Source organism: Lepisosteus oculatus, chromosome 11 (genome assembly GCF_040954835.1).
Source record: "Lepisosteus oculatus isolate fLepOcu1 chromosome 11, fLepOcu1.hap2, whole genome shotgun sequence".
NCBI lineage: Eukaryota > Metazoa > Chordata > Actinopteri > Semionotiformes > Lepisosteidae > Lepisosteus > Lepisosteus oculatus.
This window is the reverse complement of record NC_090706.1, coordinates 37,444,290-37,463,396: the sequence shown is the minus strand read 5'-3', so window position 1 is coordinate 37,463,396 and position 19,107 is coordinate 37,444,290. Positions and strand designations below refer to the sequence as shown.

The 19,107-nt window shown below is 39.0% G+C and overlaps 1 protein-coding gene across 4 annotated transcripts in view; it reads right to left on the bottom strand.

Annotated features, from left to right (window-relative positions):
* Positions 1–3,950: 3,950 nt before the first annotated feature.
* The window catches only part of pdlim7 (PDZ and LIM domain 7), a 50,705-nt gene continuing 35,548 nt past the window's right edge, over positions 3,951–19,107 (bottom strand). For 3 of the 4 annotated variants that reach the window (XM_015349895.2, XM_015349892.2, XM_015349893.2), the window contains exons 6-11: positions 9,165–9,244; positions 7,461–7,695; positions 6,714–6,894; positions 6,027–6,147; positions 5,160–5,275; positions 3,951–4,949 (exon numbers count right to left, since the gene is read on the bottom strand). In XM_015349895.2, the coding sequence (XP_015205381.1) occupies positions 4,863–4,949; positions 5,160–5,275; positions 6,027–6,147; positions 6,714–6,894; positions 7,461–7,695; positions 9,165–9,244 (820 nt within the window). In that variant the 3' untranslated portion in view covers positions 3,951–4,862. Of the gene's footprint in view, positions 4,950–5,159; positions 5,276–6,026; positions 6,148–6,713; positions 6,895–7,460; positions 7,696–9,164; positions 9,245–12,628; positions 14,052–14,587; positions 14,625–15,256; positions 15,418–18,326; positions 18,378–19,057; positions 19,075–19,107 lie in introns of those variants that run through there. The other variant, XM_069196172.1, reaches the window with a different exon arrangement.

Sequence of the window (19,107 nt, the reverse complement as noted above, 5' to 3'; positions counted from 1 at the left end):
ATGGATGTAAATAAATTATATATTGTTAAAATGTGTTCCTTATTATTTACTTTGGGTTTTTTTTTATTTAGCTGCTTATGGATAGAAATCTTTCATCTGATTTTTCTAAAAACATCCATTTATCAGTCAGATCAGCATTCTTTAAGGAATTAAAATATCCACACTTTGAGCTTTAATTCTTGCTTTAATTCCAATTCTAATCTGAATTGCTTAATAACAAGATCAAGAGTAGAATTAATAGTTTAGGTCTTCCATCTGTTCTTAACACAGCCCTACAGGATTCTAGCTCTTAAGGACTGCCGTTGTCCAGCTCTGGTCCATCCCTTCAACAAAGAACTGTAACCAGTAGAAAAAGCACAGGACTTGTTTTGTAATAAGGTAGAACCTCACCCATCCTAAAGGACCAGAGTGTCTACAAGTCTCTTTAACAGCACTAGCACCAGAAGAGATGAGAATTTGGTAAACTGGCCTAGTGAAGTCAGTAATGAGCTTAAGTTAACAGTTGAGCTGGAATTGAACCCCCTTAGCTTCACCAACCCTATAGGACCTGAGAACAGGACCAACCTTGTACAGAGTTGGGCAATTCTGTCTTAGAACATGAAGTTGCAGGAACTGAATCCTTCTACCATGTTACTGAAGTGATTAAGCATCAGTTAAGGATCAAGCCAAGGTGCTGAAGACCATTTAAATTAATTAGCAGGAAAGAAGACTTGCAAAGGTCTACCTCTGATCCCCGTTCATAAAAGTGCTGCAACAACTCGAATTTTACATCCTGAATTGTAGAATCATTATTTTTTTTTACTATTGTTAAAAAAAAGGGAGACTAATACAAATTGGAATATTCTAAAGAACTGTTGTGTAACTAAAATAAAATTGTAAAGTAATGCAATTATTCTAGCATTTTATATACACATTTGATCTCCTGCTGTTCATCACTAGATGTAAGGGATCAGTCTAAAAATAAATTCTTGAAACAATCCATGACAATAACAGTTCATAGTATGAAAAAATAGAAACTGAAGACAAACCATAGATAGGGCACCATTCAATTCTAAAATTCACAGCCATGCATGTACCCCCCACACACACACACACACCGAAGAACAAGGTGTGCAGTAAAATGAAAGTTGTAACTCGTATAATGCAAAAGGCATCTAGTTGTTAAAAGATTCAGATGACATCACTAAAGAATTTCTTTGAGTAAGAAATTACAGTCACATCCACATCATTGAGAAGAGTTGCACAGCTTTCTGGCCTGAGCTCATAGAGCCTAGATTTCAGGTTTCATCCCCATCCTTCAGAAATATCGCTACAACGTGGTCCACAAAGTAACCAGGCAGAGTTTACATTTTGCGTGGGTCAATCATCTAGCATCAGTTTTGATGTCTTCCTTCTCTTCCCTTGATCAATAATTGTCCACTTGTCTTCAGCGCATTTTGTTTTTCAGTTTTAACAGAACAATCTAACAATGCCTACAGACAACACTTGTGTAACAAATACACAACCCTAAGTGTTAAAAAATCAAATGTATGCCTTGATTATGAAATCTTTGCAAGATGAATAGGAAAGAAAAGGGCAACTTGTACATTAATGCAACAAATTTATTGTCAACATTCAAAAGATAACTTTTTCACAAATGTCTCCTATTTCTATTAGAATTTTCAAGCTTGTATATTATGAGAATACAGTAGTTTTTTTAAGACTTTTTTAAAAAAAAATTAAACTAGCAAGGTTTAAGGAAAAGATACATATAACAACCGAGACAAAAGAATAAAACAATGAAACAAACTAAAGACCCTGTTCAGGGAATATAATCCTAACCAAAAGAACCATCAGGATCTATTCTTTGGTGCTCAGTAGAATTGTGCTGTGGACTTCAGTGCTCAGGGAACTTGTAATTACTGGATTTGGTTTTGTGAAGCCTGCTGGTTTTCCTACATTTGAGCAGATGGGGCATACAGTACAGATCATAATACTAAAAAACAAAATGTAAATCTTAATAGCAATACTCAAAGATAAGCTTAAATTGTCGATTGTGTACACATGGTGTTGAGTGCCCAGTAACTATACAAGTGTATAAAATTGTGATGATGGTGCAGGTAATCATGGAGTGTATGCTTACTATTATATCTGATTTCGATGTGTACTGCCCACACTTGGAATTAAAAATAAAACAAAGATATTCAGCTCTGGTAAACAACTTAAAATTCCATATGTCCTCAATACAAAAAAATGTGTCGATCATATTTATTTTAGTAACTAAACAAGTAGAGCCCATGTTGCTAAATTTTCTGGGTAACATTAATTTGCATTCCTACCCAAACGGATTCTTCACAAAAACATAATCATATTTGGTGATGTCTGGCAATTTAAGCAGATTTCAATACAAGTTAGGTTCCTGTTACAACAGCACACTGTATTAACCTCTGGACATTCATTGTAAAGCAAGGCTAGGTTTTATGACAACCATACCACATGCTTATAAAAATCTCTTTAATATTTTTATCAGAAGTGCATGTATAAACTTCTGAATTATACTTGCACATAATTCATTTTCATCCACTGGTTCCATGGGAGTCATGTGACATTTACTTTTCTGATGTACGTAATACAGCAGTGTGACACATTGTATTATTAAGGCTTTTCAGAGGCAAAAGGGCTGTAATTAGGAAGAAAATACGAAAAAGAGCATCGGGCAAAATATGAAAGGGGTTCCAGATCACTCTTATAGCTTTACAGGAACAAAAGATTTATTCTGTGCTGAAAAGAGAAGAAAATGAAAGAAAACACAATGTTTCGGCCGTGGAGCCTTCTTCACACTCCACGGCCGAAACGTGTTTTCTTTCTCCTCTTTTCAGCATGGAATACACCTATTACTTGTTCCTTAGCAGCCCACGCATGCTGATGCAGCTACCCACCTGAACTACTTATATCTTTACATATAAATGGCACTTTAAAAATGATTCATTAGTGAACTAATTTCACAGTCACATTACACGATTACAAATGCCTTGAAATTTGTTTCTAAGATTTTGTAAAAAAAAAATACTACAGCATCATAAAATCTACTTATTACAACTACTTATGCACAGTTTTTGTCAGATTAAGTTTGAAAATAATTTGATTCAAGAATTAGGATTGGGAGGGCTCCTGTGCTCTTATTAAGAATTGCTAAAAAAAATATCCTCTTGGTCCAATTTCTTGCAGTTCTAGGCAGTAGAAATGAAGAGACATTTTGACACGAATAGGTAGAGCTTCAGTCCAGTTATTCTTCTCAAAGGTTCTTGTTTATTATGACTGCGTGATAATACAGAACTGAGAAATATATATATATATTCCCCCCCTCCCAATGTAAAAATCTCTAAAAATGACTAAATCAAATCTGTTTAAAATTTAGAAATTAATTAAGTAGTGTCCCACAAAACCTGCTGGAATGGCACTCTCTAGGACCAGGGCTGGAGACCCCTGCTCTAGGGGAAAGGCTTTCTTGAGTGACAATAGAGAAAGAACATAAGGAACTTAATATTTTCTATTACTTACTACACATTTATATAATTTTCAAGCATTAGACAAACTATTTAAATCTGCATAGAGCTTTCATGATTCATTCTAGTCAAGCTCTTCTGCTTTGAACCACCTAGCGCTGACCTACATGAGTATTTTAATATTAAAACCTAGCAGAACTTTAAGTAAACAATAAATTCTGACTCCAGTACTGGAGATAGTCATCATTCATCAGAGATAAAATCCAGCCAACATCAGAATGAGCACTCTTAATACTTAAATATATTAGCAATTTGAACTAATGCACTTTTTTTGAGGATTGAACTCTTGAAAGATGTGCATCACAAATGTAGAAAGAGCAGAAAAGGATGACAGAAACTGGACATCCTTTATTTAACACTGCTGGCTGGAAACGGGGGTTAAAATGGATATATCCATTTTATGGATATATCCATTTTAAGGTTATTTATATTTAAGCATTCTTACTCATTTGCACACTAACCAAACATCTTTAAAAAAAAAGGTTCCACGCAGAAGAAAATGGTCTTGAAGCTAGGTGTGATGTAATTCGACACCAACAAAATAGGCAGCATTTCATTTTTGCTTCTACTGTAAAAAAAATAATGACAAACAAAACAGATGTTGTACTTTACTGCTATACAATTATGAAGGTGAAAACTCAGCAGTATGTTAACCTTCAGTCTTGAGTGGTAGCTGAACATTGCACAAAAACTGTGCGCAATAAGTATTTGACTTTGATTCAATCCCAATCAAACAACCTGATTACAGCAAAGTTTGATCTAGCCTGGGATTTTTTAAAATAATCATACATCAAGCACCAATTACATTTTCCCTGATATAATTACTTTGCCTTTGAGCCTTTCATAGTTTAAGAGGATCTAGGTTTCAAATCAAGGGTGAAAAAAGTCCTTTTAGATAAGGGACGAATCTCAAAACTATAGAAAAAACATCTTACCACGCAGAAAATACCTTGAATAACTTTTCTCATGCAGTAGCTCTTGTTCTGCCTGTAAAGTGATTTTAACTAAAGTACAAGTGGCTGGTATTTATGGAGAATTATTAAAATTAAAATAATGATGCCATTCTTGAAATAGTATCATTACTATTTGGAAAGAGTATCCATGTTTCTCCTCCAGTAATCTCTGCATGACAAGAGTGCAAAAACAATGCAGTCAGGATCAGGCAACAGAAGGTGAAAACTGCCCCTCTTGTTTCAATGGCAGTGTGGAGAAGAGAGAGTTGTTAGATGGGTTAAGATGATGGCACAGTCTTTTTCGGCATCTCATTTTGCTCCTGTGCCCGTCAGGTTTATTTACCACACAAACTGAAGAGATGCTTTAAACATGTGAGAAGGCATGGGTCTTGCAAAGGGGCTTGTCTTTCTTGGAGTAAAAAGTCTTCCCTTCCAAATTGATCTGGCATATCTGAGGCATCAAACAGAAGACAAAGAGATGGCAGATTAATGGAACAAATGCATAAAGAATGCCAAAACAAGGAAAGAAGCTTTGCAAATGTTTGCAGCAAGGTCATTCAGTTACTTTATTTTTAATCTGCACCTTTTTAAAAAATTAGGACCCCTTGCACTGAGAGCGCCTGTCCAGCAAAACAGTTGTTGATGAATCAAAATGACTTACTGCACAGACGAAGCAAGTGTCATGCCAGCTGTAACCAAGAGCCTCAAGAAAACGGTCTCCTGCATCAATCTTGAAGTCGCAACCATGACATTTAGTGCCAAACATCTTCTCGTAGTCTGTAAAGATAATAATTCATTCAAAAGCCTCCGCTATAATGCCAGAAGATACCTTATTACAAGAAAGTGTGACTGAGTCCCAAAAGACACAAAGAATGATAAATCTAACCATGTCAGAAAAAGTCAACTTAGATTAGAGAAACTGCCTACAAAATGCAGAGTCAGTGATACATTTTAAGGAAAAGCTAAATTGATACAAACAGTGAAGCTTAAATGTATGCCCGAGTTTCTCAATATTGTAACATGAAAAAGTCTTGGAATGTCTCTAGCACTTAAGGAGTGTGATTTACAATCTTTTCTTGTTAAAACTGCAATTTCAGGTGCTGAGCCTGCACTGTTCTCTTCAACAGAGTATCATAACTTACAAAAATTGCTGGGCTCATGTTTTTGTTTAAAAGCTAGAAAATAGGAATCTTCAGCAAAATGAAATTCAAATAAAAGGTTTTAGTAACATTTTAAAATGGCTAAATTCAATTCTGTCATTAGAGGTTAATGAAGATACTGGCAATCTGTCACACAACTTGGCCAGAGACATCAGATGGGAAAAATACAGGTACACAAGTAGTAACCAAACAGAACACAGACTTTATTTTGCCCAAGTGTTATGCGGGAGCAAAACACAAAACTTCATTACATCTTTTAAACTGTTAATCAAGCTAAGCTTTCCAGGCAGTCATGCAGTTAATGAAGAGATGTCCTTGAAAGAGTGTGGAGACGTCTTGTTTTCATCGCACCCAGGGAGGAAGCTTACCTTTCTCACAATATGGCTCTCCCTCCTCCATGTAGAAGGCTTTGTTCCTGATGGGAATCTTGCAAGCTGCACATATGAAGCAGTGCACATGCCAGGTCATCTTGAGGGCATGCATGATCTCCTGTATGACAGAGTGCACAAAGTGTACTGTACATTAAAACTTAATGAATAACAGCAGTGGACAAATCCAAGATTCTGTTCAGTCCAGCTGCAAGCACACGTAGCTCCAGGTTAACATTACATCTTATTGAAAAAGTTCATAACGGTATAGTTACTGCAACCTCATGCCGCTATTGCTAAAAAAAGAGCACCTCCTGACTTTAAGCACAACAACTTATAACCTCACCTCTAGGAAGTTACATTAGACAGGTCAGAGGGTCATGATAAGGGTGTATCCAGTTAATAGCTGGCATGACATCTCCATCCATCATAACTGTGGTTAATAGAAAGTACTGGGCTTTCATGCTAATCTCAAAGTACTTAAATGCACTGACCAAAAATGATCATGACTGTAAGATTGATTAATTTAGCCGATTCCCTTATCCAAACTGCTGAACAAGGGATACATTTCCTAAAATGTTGTATATGTGCAAAAAACACCTTAAAGTTAAAATACGTCATTTATTCACTGAAAGAAAAAGTAGTACTAGTCTTCAATCGGATGGTACAATTAAAAAAAACACTCACACCAGTGATGATCTTCTTGCATTTGGCACAGTTGGGTGCGTAGCGACTATCGTAACACTTGGTGCATAAGATGGACCCCCTTTCCTCAAAGAAACCCCCCTCCTCCAGGACCACCTTACACTGGGAGCAGGTGAACTCTTCAGGGTGCCAGGAGCGACCAAGAGCCACCAGATACCGGCCCCTGTCAGACAGGAATAGGTATAGAGTCAGTGAAAAGGGAAAGAGGGGGGAAACAAATTCACCTCAGGAAGGAACTTCTAAAGCCGTACAGGTGAAGATGGATTGATTTCTCAATCAAAAAAAAAAAATCACCGTAATTCTCCAGCATCTAGTCCTAAAATGGTCCACATCAAAGGTATGATCCAGTGCTAAGACAAAGGTTATGTCATGCCTCTCAAGGAACTTTTGAAAGTGCAACCAGACAAAGAAAGCCTTGAATCTTAAATACTGGTGTACTACTGGTGTACTACTGGTGTACTACTCAATTTGTTTTCCATTTTATTAGGGTATTACTGCAAAAATAAAAATTGTCCAAACATATCATGAATATGAAATCAACATTAGTCTACACAAACAAATGCAACATGCATCTGCATCCTGCCACCTTGAGCTTACATACGTCAAGGGATGAAATGGCAAAAAATGATCCGCACGATCTCTGGAGCGCCTACCAGCACAGCAAAACTGTGCCAAGGGAAAGAGGACAGTTCCAGATCAAGCACGCGGTCTCTCCGGCTGGAGACCCACCTGATGATCTTGCTGCAGGCTGCGCACACAGGGGTCCGGCTGCTGTCCTCTGGGGCCTGCTGCGCCGCCTGCACGATGGAGCTGCGGTTCTGCATGGGTGTCGGCTGGGCGGGCTGACTGTGCCGGGTCAGAACCGTGCTGGTCTTGTCAGGGTGGTATCGATCCGCAAAGTTGGGGTCTGTGACCCAGGGCGGACGACAAGAGGGCCCGGCAGCAGGTCTAGGTGTCATTTTGGCTAAAAAGAGAGGGGGGGGGGGGGGGGGGGAAATGGCCATTCTTTTTAATCTAGTAAGAGTGGATTTGGGGAAGCATTACCCAAACTAGCACAAGTGCTCCATCTTTGTCCATTTTTTTTAAAACACCTGCAATTAAGGATTGGAAAAGAAAGGAGGCACTAAAATAATAAGCCTCCAGTACTTTCAGGTAAAAAAAAAGGAGAATTGCACCCTTTGTAAGAGTTGTACACTTGTCACAGATGAGTGAAAAGTGTTGGGTGATGTACTAGAGCAAGCACAATGATTACGGTGAAGTTTTGAGGAACATTTTGCAGAGGGTTTTTGGTCTTTCTGGGTACACCCCTGATGACTACCTCAGGCATTTCTGCATTAAGTCCCAAAAGTGGGGAAGTGACTGTGCAAATGAGGGTTCTCAGACATGAATAATGAGTTGTTCTAAAGCCACTGGCATTTCTGACACTTCAAAATGACACCTTTTGTTTTATTTTTTTAAAGTTCTATATTTTGTGTTTTGAAAAGCGTGTCTTCAGAAGAACCCATTTCCTTAATCTTGGCATCTCCAACCCCTTTACTTCCTCCTGAGTTTCCACCTTGTGCTTCACAATTCGTTTAGATTAATACAATTCCTATTTTCCCCATTAAAAAAGAAAATCGCTAGTACAATAGTACAATCACTGAAAATAACTACTTTGGCCATTTCTGGTTCCCCCAGTGTTATAAGAACAAACTGTGCACGCGTCTCCGAAACCTCTGAACATCTGCACAGAATTATGAAACGCTTGTTCCGTGAATATGAAGAATATGAAGGTAGTGTGTTAGTCAAACCTATTGAGCTCAAATAGTCCGGTCTTTTATCTTAAAGAATGAACCATATGAAATAGGGACGTTTCACTTCCTGCGCTCACCCATCACAGCTAGTTCCAGACTGTGGTTCTGGTGAGGCAGGCCACGACAGTGCTTGGGTTTAGTGCATAAGATGCAATGCTCACTTGCAATTGTTTCACCATCTACTATATCTGGCCCACAGTATCCATTCTTAACTGCAATTTAACAATTTTAACATAAGAATTTAAAAGAAACATTTTTGCATTTCTTACTGGTACTTGTTAAAGTACCAGTAATGAAAGGGGAAAGTCTGCTTTACGGTTTGTGGTGATATGAATAATTATAAAAAAGGCGTGAATATCCCCAGATTGATTTGTGTAGTCTTCTAGTTGCACAATGAAGATGTACTTAGTGTCCTACTTTATCAAGCTCCTAATACATTAAACGGCTACAGTAAGATTTTGTGAAGCTTGATATATACCAGACGTACACTACACAGGGGCAGTATACTCAGTATACACAAGGGCAGGTTTCAGAAAGCATTTGAGATACTATACCACTGAAATGTGCTACCATGCAACATTTGAGTTACCACAGAAATTGTGCCCTATATTTTTGGGGTACACAGATCCCATTTCCTTACCTCCACCAGGTTTATGGGCAGTTGTGCCAACTGTAGCAGCAGCAGCTCCAGTCTTGGCAGGAGATTGATTCGTCTCATGGCTGTGAAGGAAAGCCGTTTTAGAACCCAGGTTCATACAGTACACGGGTATCAGCAGGTAGGATGCTACAGCCTCCAGCAGAACGTTTTATGAACACTTTCACTCCAGTCTAGTCTTGGCTTTCTATGCAAATTCAAGAGTGGATTTCATAGACGATAACAACAACAAAAAAAATCCATATTTGCACAAATTGAAAGAGCCAATATAAACACTGTCCAAAATGGTACACAAAGCTTTAGGCAGTGAACAAACCCTGGACTTGTGTCCAGACTTGTCAAAGTACACTACGTATTACTCGCCCCCCCCACCCCTCCCCATCTCCAACTTCCGTTACCCCTCTTTTTTGTCGACATTTTACATCAATATATAAAGTGAATCGCCCATTTTTAAAAAATTTTAGGAAGCCTTTATTTTAAAGAAAATGGGGGGGGGGGGGGGGGGGGGACCAGGTTGATAATGAAATGATACCACTAAGACTCACTCCTGAACAAAGCATCTTCTCTAAATTTTAAAGCTCCTTTAACATAAGTAGCTTATTTGTAACTGCAATGTGGCACTTTGGTGCCTGCAGTTCTGTTCAGACTCGTGTCAACACCGTGACTCTTTATATTAAATCAACAGCTCCACATGGCTGGAAACTGTGGAAAGAAATTCAGATAAACAGCATTTGCATTACGGCACTAAGATTTTGCTAGACTGTGAAAAATAAACAAGCCTTTATCATGTTATTTTAGTCTTGCAATTTCATAGAGAAGTGACTTTTCTGTGCGAAAACGGATCCAAATTTTCTCACAAACTCACCTTCATTTTAGGAAGAAAGAAAATGCTTACATATGGATAAAACCAAGTCCCAGATGTCTTTAGTTTTGCAAAGTGAGTATTTTTGCATTTTAATACAGGAAAATGCATGAAAAACTAAATTAGAACAAAACTTTAAATTATTTTTTCTTCCAACTTGATTCATTTCCAAGATGTTACCCTTTTGCCCTGCCATATACAACCAAAAAAACACTCTCAAATATTCGTATGACTACAATAGAGGTGATGCTCGCCATACATAACTGAATGTATAAAAACTTCCTGAAACTGTTTTAGCAGAAAACGACAATTGACCTTATTCACATCTTCATTAATGATCTCACTGTGCAGAATTTAGGGACTCTAAATAAATTATGAATAAAGTACTGTTCTCAAATGTAATATCCTTGTCACCCACAACCCATTGAACAGAAAATTACTACTGAAGTGCCAGTCCATAAAAGATACAAAACTGAACCAAGGAATTATAGACAAATAAGACAGTGACTTATTAGTCTTAATTTTTAATCTTCCAGACAATGTGAAGAGGCAATAAAAAGGGCAATCTTAGGATAAACAAAGCAGTGATAAAACAGTTTAAGTTTCTAAGGGAGACCCCATTTAGAATTCTGTGCGCAATTTTGGTCAAACTATCACTTTGCTGGTCCAGAAAAAATAATCCTAGGCTAAATAGACAGTAAAAACAGATTTTTTTTTTTTTTTTTTTATCGGGATCAGAGAAGATTGAAAGTCTTGAAAAGGCTCAGACATAAACAAAGTCAATCTGTTGTACTTGGAAATGTGGGATTGCTTTAAAGGCACTTTTGTTTGCACACAGGGTTTTGGAATTCTGGAACAAGTAATCCACTAAAACAACCCCGTTCCCCCCCCCCAAGAAACGGTTGAATGAAATCCTTGGAGCAACAGCTACTAGCAACCAATCCAGAGACCGGATGGGCCCAAATGACGTCCCGTTTGTACCTTTTCTCACGAAACAAAAGCTACTAGCAGCTTTGATTTGCTTTTGTTTTCTCCTAAATGAAACATGCCAAGTATGACCCTGTCTCCAAGTCAAATCCGATCTTGTACTTCACATGAACTTCTGGACTTATACCTCAAGTATACCTCTAGAACCCGTCTTCCACATTTGGGCAGCATCTAAATGTCAGAATTCTACATCGGTGTGTGTATATATATATAGTTTTGTACCCACAAACAGAACACCAAATACCTTCATTGCAAATCATATGAACCCGGATGGAAAGAAATGCATGTATATACACAGATTGCACTCCGTCAAGTCTTCTCAAGCTTATCGCCATGGAAACATCTAGCAGAACACTGCTCCAGTGCCTTGCAGTGACGCATGTGCAGCCTTTCAAACAACCCATGTGAAAGAGCTACCTGAATTAATGCTCATTTAACCAAAAATAACAGAACACTTCAAAACCCCAAAATAAGATTTTACGATTCATTGTTTGTCGCAGGCTGAGGCACAGAGGGAGGACAATTAAAATATTTGGAACTTACTCTGGGTAAGAACTCCTGAGAGCATACTGTATGAAGCGGACAGAGATTGTAGTTGACACAAAAGGGGAAAGGGAAAGTAAAATCATTGTACCATCCGCGTCCCTCTTTACACTCAAGGTACATTGTGGGCAATCGCTGGCGGCCGCTTCTCCATGCAATGTTGCTTCACGAAGGAGATCATTTGACATCCCCCTGGCTGCTGGAAGGCCTTTTGGAAAAACAACTTACACACCTGCTCCCTCAGATGAGGACTCCAAGGATGCGATTTAGATTAGGATGTTAAAATGAAAAGAAAAATGTCTCTGTATATAAACAAAACCACAAAATTCACCCTCTCACTCCATCCAGACAGCCCCTCCCCGAAAGAGCCCTTACATTTCTCATTAGTGTACAAATCAGTTCCCATTTCTAAGCTTAATTGGCATTCTCTGACCTTCTGCTTTCCAACATCAGCTTGAAGATTAGGCAAACATGTCAGGCCGTTGCTGTTTTTATTTATTTCTTAACTGACACACCCCATTTCAGCTACATTAACTGCTAAAGTGGACCACAAGCTTCATTAGTTTTCCTCATTAGTTTGGATCTCATCTCTTCTTAAGTAGAGGCACATTTAACAGTTCTCTAGACCATGCTGTGTTGCAATTGTAACATTTACCGTACAATGGATTCTTATCTTAGGGTTTAGTATTGCCTTTTGATTTTAGTCTAGCTGTTGCGACCTATTAAACACTGAATCTACATTTTTTGCACTCATTTAATGAGAAAACATTTTCAGTTTGCCACTAAGGAATGGAAATTGGATGACACTACAGAACGTTTTATTCTTCATTGTAAGATTTCAAATGATAGTTTAATTTTCATTTGTTAAACGGTAGGATTGAAGTATTGCTACAATCAATCTATTCCTTAGGCTGGTTACACAACGAAAATAATCAAAAGTGTATGTGTAAAACAGAAGAAAAGTGTAAAACAGAAGAAAAGACCTAAAACACAAAAAGTTGTCTACTGATGTTATTTTAGATTTTCCTTCTCTGGAAAATAGACAACAGATTCTGGCTTTTAAACCTAAGGGAAGCATCACAACTTTATTAGACAAAGTCAGTGAATTACATCTAAAAAAACTAAACATCACGAACACATCAAATGGCACGTATATAAACAAGTAAACAAAAGATATTTTAACACAAACCAATGTTACAGTACTGAGGGGCAAAGAACATTTTAGCAGGAATTAAGATTAAGTATTGCGTGGTAAATCCTGAACTGTTAAATGTTTTTGTAGTCTAGTCTGAAAGAGATTCTTACCCTTTAAAAATATACTGTAGGTAAAGTTCTCCTTCATGTACTGTATAAAGAAGACATACATCTAATGGCAAGGAGACGCACAAAATAGACTCAATCCAGCCATTTCTGAGACCCTGATTAGCACTAATCATAAACCACCTACTGCCATGCCAGATTAATAAGTCTAAAAGGAGTTAACTTTTGAAAGGTGAAACAGGCCATAATGTGGAAACCCTTGATTCCTGGCCTTAAATCTCATGCTGCCTGTAGGAATTTACTTCTTTTAAAACATGTGTTTGCTCAAAACAAAAACAACCTATTACCCACTACTGCTACTGTTCCAACTTCATAGACAAAAACATTACATATCAACAACTCAAAATACTTGATGGGAAAGGGGGATACAGTTGTGCCAAGAAGTCAATGAACAAAACCTATTCTAAAAACTATTCTACTTATGACAGCAGTTCACAATTCTTATCAAGCTCAAAATCTAGGTCCTTTCATAGACACGACAAGACACATAAGCTAGATCAAGAGAAGAGAAAACCCACCAAAATGAATAAAACAAACAAATTGAGACAGCAAAAAAAAAAATCTTTTTGGCACTTTTTGAATATTTTATGCATTAGTGAAAGCAGAAAGAGAAACATCAATCACTGAATTTCGCTTTTGTGGGAGAACACAGAGATGACAGATCAGAAGTGAAACATTGAAATGAACAGTTTAGAATACAGAGCAGAGAGAAGATATGGCAAAAGAGCATCCAAAGAATTCAGAAACGATGTGCAGAACTCATCTCCATTACTGTGAACTCCGCTATTGTAATCTTTTTCTCAGGGGCACTCTCTAAAGAGATACAGATCTGTTTGACAGGGGGCTTTGGCATTATCTCTTTCTCACTGCTCTTGTTAACAAAGGGGATTCATCATCAGGCTCAGTTTTCAATTGTCCACTTTGGCTTTAGGTTGCAATTTTTTTGCTCGCAATTTATTCTCCCCCCCAATATCAATCAATCAAGGGCATTTCAATCCTGGTGGCGCCAGTCGCTGCTTGTAAAGGAGATGCTCGCCACATCCTTTGTTCCGTTTGTGGGCGCTCAGGACTTGATATTGAGGGCACGGGCAGACCGCTCATGATGCCAGTCACGGAGCCTGGCATAGCGAGGGCTCTGGATTTCAGTAAGGAACTTTTCCCTAAAATGAGAGAAAAGAGAGAGAGAAAGAGCAGAGAAGAAGGGAGAAAAGAAAAGGCCACTAACACAGAGAAAAAAATCCTGCAACAAAACCAGAGACCTTTTTAAAGCCACAGAGGTCAAATAGCCCAGCTGTCAATCAGAAATCAAGATCTCGGGTCAACTTCTAGGATTGTTTTTTAGAAGAAAAGATTTGTGGGGGGGAACTACACAGATCTGGGCATATTACGGTATATTTCATTCCTTAACCAAAAAAGGAATAACCACGAACACCTCCCTATCTACAGTTTTAGTGCCAGTTGCATTAAAAAAAAAAGTTACTCAAAACAACTACCTCATAAAATAAGCAAACAAATGTTAGTTGTTAACTTGCCTTCCCTCACAAGATCAGTTCTCACAGAGTTCACTCTGTCTTACAAAGAAGTTAGGGATTTGACCGAATCACTGAAGCAGAATTGCCAGCTTATAATTGGTAGTCCATGTGTTACAATAAAATCCAGCATGCCGAGTTCACACTGGTGCACACAATGGACTTACCTGGACTTTTTCAAGTTCTCGTCATCTGGGTCCTGCACTGAGAGAGCCAGGAGACAGGGGCTTCAGCCTCTTTCCAAGAGCATGCAACACGCAAGCCCCCTAACACTAGGGCATCCCTCTAAGATATTCTTCCCATTATAATAAAAGAGGCTGCTCATGGATGTTTGTCTCATTGTAGAGTTTAAGGGAAAAAAAATTACAACAAATGCACTTTCAAAACGTGTCCCTTTAGAGTAATGGCTGATAATACTACTAATCCTTTGCTTATATAAAAGGAACAATGCACGTAGAGCACAAGCCAGCTCTGACAAAATGATCTTGCTCATTGCCATTTTAGAGGCAAAAGCTGAAAGAAAAGATGAAACTGACTCGGGGAAGATCTAAATCAAAGGATGAGGAACAGTCGGAGGTCATAAGCCCCCTCATTACAGAGAGATAGTTATCACTGCAAGTGAAAATAAAATCTGTCACAGAAGTGGAACGCATCCACACACTTCCCGGTGAAACAAAGCAATAAAAACGTAACCAGGCTGGGTTTTCCCCAGGCGCACCTTCACAAGTGAGAACGGTGAATGTGCCATTAACAAAACGCACCCCAACCGATCCCTTGCCCCACAAACTAGTCCAACTCAGCCCTCCGGTCTTGCGGGCTCGTCCTCTTTGACTTACTGAAGTCGGTGCCGGTGAGCTGGGCCAGGATTCTGAAGGAGCGAGACTGGGTCGTCCCAGTTCTGGGCTGCCAGTCTTGAGTGTCCTCAATCAGCCTCTTCTTGCTGGCATCATTGGCTAGGTAACAGGGCACGCTCTCAACCCTTAGGGAGTGCCTTGAGCTGGACAGCCATTAAAAGACAGCTTCTTAGTTCCTCACGGTGAACGGATACTAATCTCAGGACCACGCTCAGGTGGCAAAGAGTCATCGCTGTGTCATGACAAGGGGCTTTAAATGCAAGAGAGCTGCCATAATAAGCAGGCAACTTGTGCAAGCTTGAGAACCACCCAAACATAACGTCGGTCCATTTTCTTTACTTTTTGGCGTATTGGTGAGATAAATGCACGTGTTTAACAAAATAAGGCGAATCGGGCCTTTTTCAGTTTGACATTGTAAGGCATTTTATCGGTGCTCATTTTTGGATTGCCAGTCTGTGGACCCAGGAATTCCACTTGATTATAACAACGGTCTGATAGTCCATAGCCATCAAGCCTTGTCGTGCAATCAGACTCAAATCGAGAGCACAGCAGTCAAGCACACATCACCTAAAGCAAACAATTTCAAGCAGAAAAAAATAAAATTAAATTGAATGCATTGCACAGCATTATGGCAGGCTTGTATATCACCAGCAAAAATATCAAAGGCAATTCCAATAAAGTCAGATTTTTACTTAAAATGCACAGTATATTTCCTTTTATAGCATGAAAAATGGCCTGTTAATTTTGATTACACTCAGAAAGAATAATTAAACTGAAAGAACATCTAGGAGATGCATGGGACAGACCTGAATCCTTTTTTGTACTTTAAACAGCTGAGCCATAATTACAAGTTACTTTTGATGCATCACTGAAAATATATAAGTTCTTGCAATGCAACAGTAGAGGGTGGTATAGTTCCAGAATTAACCAGTTTGGAGATAAATCTTGTCCTGTAATGAGAAATCTCTATCATTTGTGCAGAAGTACACTATTGAAAAACGAAAAGGGCATCCCGAGCACATGAAATGATTAGTCAGTGGTCAGTTAGGAATTCTTGGGTCCCCTCCAAACCTAAGCCTTTTAAGAGACTAATAAGTTTAAATAAGCAAAATGTGTGGCATTTAGTACTGCTTATAGGCAGACCCTCTTGTAACAGAAATCATTCTATTCTCTACACTTAAAATGACACTCACTCATGTAGCGTGCATCACTTATGCGTTATGTTGGCTTTCAATATTGTTTTTTTTACTACAAGGCCAAAGCTTTATTTAATTGAGTTTCCATTAGTGACAGGATACGAATGCTCATTCCAAAACAAGAAGCGAAGTTAACCTCTATTCTGTCGGAGAATATAATCCAAATTAACTAGACAGGTTACGAATGAGAGGAGCCCATTCAGCCTTTTAATGTTCAAAATCAAAATAATCACAATGTAAAACAGATGGTATCCACTCAAAAGACATCTAAAAGGGTTAAGAGAAGACAACATCTTAAATCAACATAAGCTTTAGTTTCAAAGGACTTGGAAGAGATTCAAAACTGGCAATTTCTCATTGTTGTATGAGCAGGCTAGAAGCTTCATTCCACATATGCCTTTATAAAGGAATCAGTTTGCCAGGAAGACCACTGAGATTCAAAGTGTGACTGAGATTTAGCCCTGAAAAAATTCTCAGTGGTGCTTAAGAGACTTAATGAACATCTCTTCTCCACATCACCAAATACCATAAATGTTTCTCTACAGGAATGTTTTAGAGCAACATTTGAAGGGGGATACAATGGAGTATTTATATCCAGATTGTTTCCAACCTGAAAACATTTACATAAAAGGAAAAAAAAAACAACAGATGATGACTCACATCAACACCACTCACTTCCACTGTGGAAGCTATTAATTAAAAAAAAAAATCTCTTCAGTCATGTCTTTCCAATTAGCATGTCCCTGCACTAGCCTTTCACTAGACGTCTGAGCTGTGCATCACCTACTCATTTGCTTTTATATCTACATGGTTTTTGAAATTTAGAAAAAAATATGATCCTGTCCTGGACTTTCAAAAACTTTCAAGGACAAGTTAGTGTTCGTGTAACTTAACCAGTCCCTTTTAGACCTAAAAAGACTTCAAATGATCAGGCAATGCTTTGTGCAAACACCTGGAGCAATAGCTGGAACTCCAGCACCGGCCTGGAAAATTGTCATGTCGGCTTTGCATTACTTCAACTGGAACAAGGGAACCCGATTTTAAAGGGCACCCCCCTCCTGCCATCAGAGCTACTGATCGATTTCAATGTTTTCATCCCTGACAGCAAGGCACTCTCTTCTCAACCACAAACGTAAAATACAGCTGCAGCATGATAATAATAATAATAATTGCTTACACTTATATAGCGCTTTTCTGGACACTCCACTCAAAGCGCTTTACAGGTAATGGGGACTCCCCTCCACCACCACCAATGTGCAGCATCCACCTGGATGATGCGACGGCAGCCATAGTGCGCCAGAACGCTCACCACACACCAGCGATCAGTGGGAAGGAGAGCAGAGTAATGTAGCCAATTCATAGAGGGGGATTATTAGGAGGCCATGATTAGTAAGGGCCAATTGGAAATTTGGCCAGGACACCGGGGTTACACCCCTACTCTTTTCGAGAAGCGCCCTGGGATTTTTAATGACCACAGAGAGTCAGGACCTCGGTTTTACGTCTCATCCGAAGGACGGCGCCTGTTTACAGTATAGTGTCCCCGTCACTATACTGGGGCATTAGGACCCACATGGACCACAGGGTGAGCGCCCCCTGCTGGGCCCACTAACACCTCTTCCAGCAGCAACCTTAGTTTTTCCCAGGAGGTCTCCCATCCAGGTACTGACCAGGCTCATACCTGCTTAGCTTCAGTGGGTTGCCAGTTGTGAGTTGCAGGGTGATATGGCTGCTGGCTTTGAATGAGTATGAGTAAGCGGAAACTCAAAATGGCCATGCCATGGTCACAGAGGAGAGTTAATTGTAGAGAACACTGTTAAAAAGCAGATAACTAGTCCGATGTGCATCTGGGATCTTACTTGGCCTCGGGGTAGATCTCTTCATAGAATATTTGTGAAGGAACAGCCACCCTATTCGTGAAGAGGTGGAGAACAGGAAGGAGAGGAGAGATTAAGACAGGAAGGAAAATGAACGAAAAGAGGAATCAACACACAGGGCACACACACAAAAATCCCAAAAATGTAATCTGAGCTGGTCAGCGATTGCACAACAAATCTTTATCTAATTGATCATCTAGTATTGGTAGGTTGTTGTTTTTTTAAGCAAAATGGATCTAAATCCAAAATTTTCCTTGCATTTGTAGTTTCAATACAGTATCTGCCTTCTACAATTCCACATCAGTTACTTTGTAAGCCATCTGGGTCAGTAGCACACTGATTACACAACATCCTGCAGACTGGCTGACTTATCAGCTAGTGTAAATCATAGACATAAAATGCACTGATAAAACCTTACATGGTTGCAAACACCATGCATGGATCAGGACAAATCCAATGGGTCACTCAAGTCATGCTTAAGCAAACATGGTAAATGATCAAAGAATCTAAACTCGAGTGACAGGGGTAAAATGGAGGTTAACTCCCCCCTCCATCACCCCTTCTCTGACTAGAAGTGACAAAGCAAAAGGAGGATGTTAGACCAGCCAGCATAACAAATTAATTTCATTTTCACTTTTACAGCAGGTGACCATCAAACAGCACTGCTAACATTCTTGCAGTAACTGCCGAAATGACAGAAAAAGCTTACTGACTTGTCATGAGACTCCAGCTGCAGGATGAGAGAGCAGAGAAAGAGAGAGGG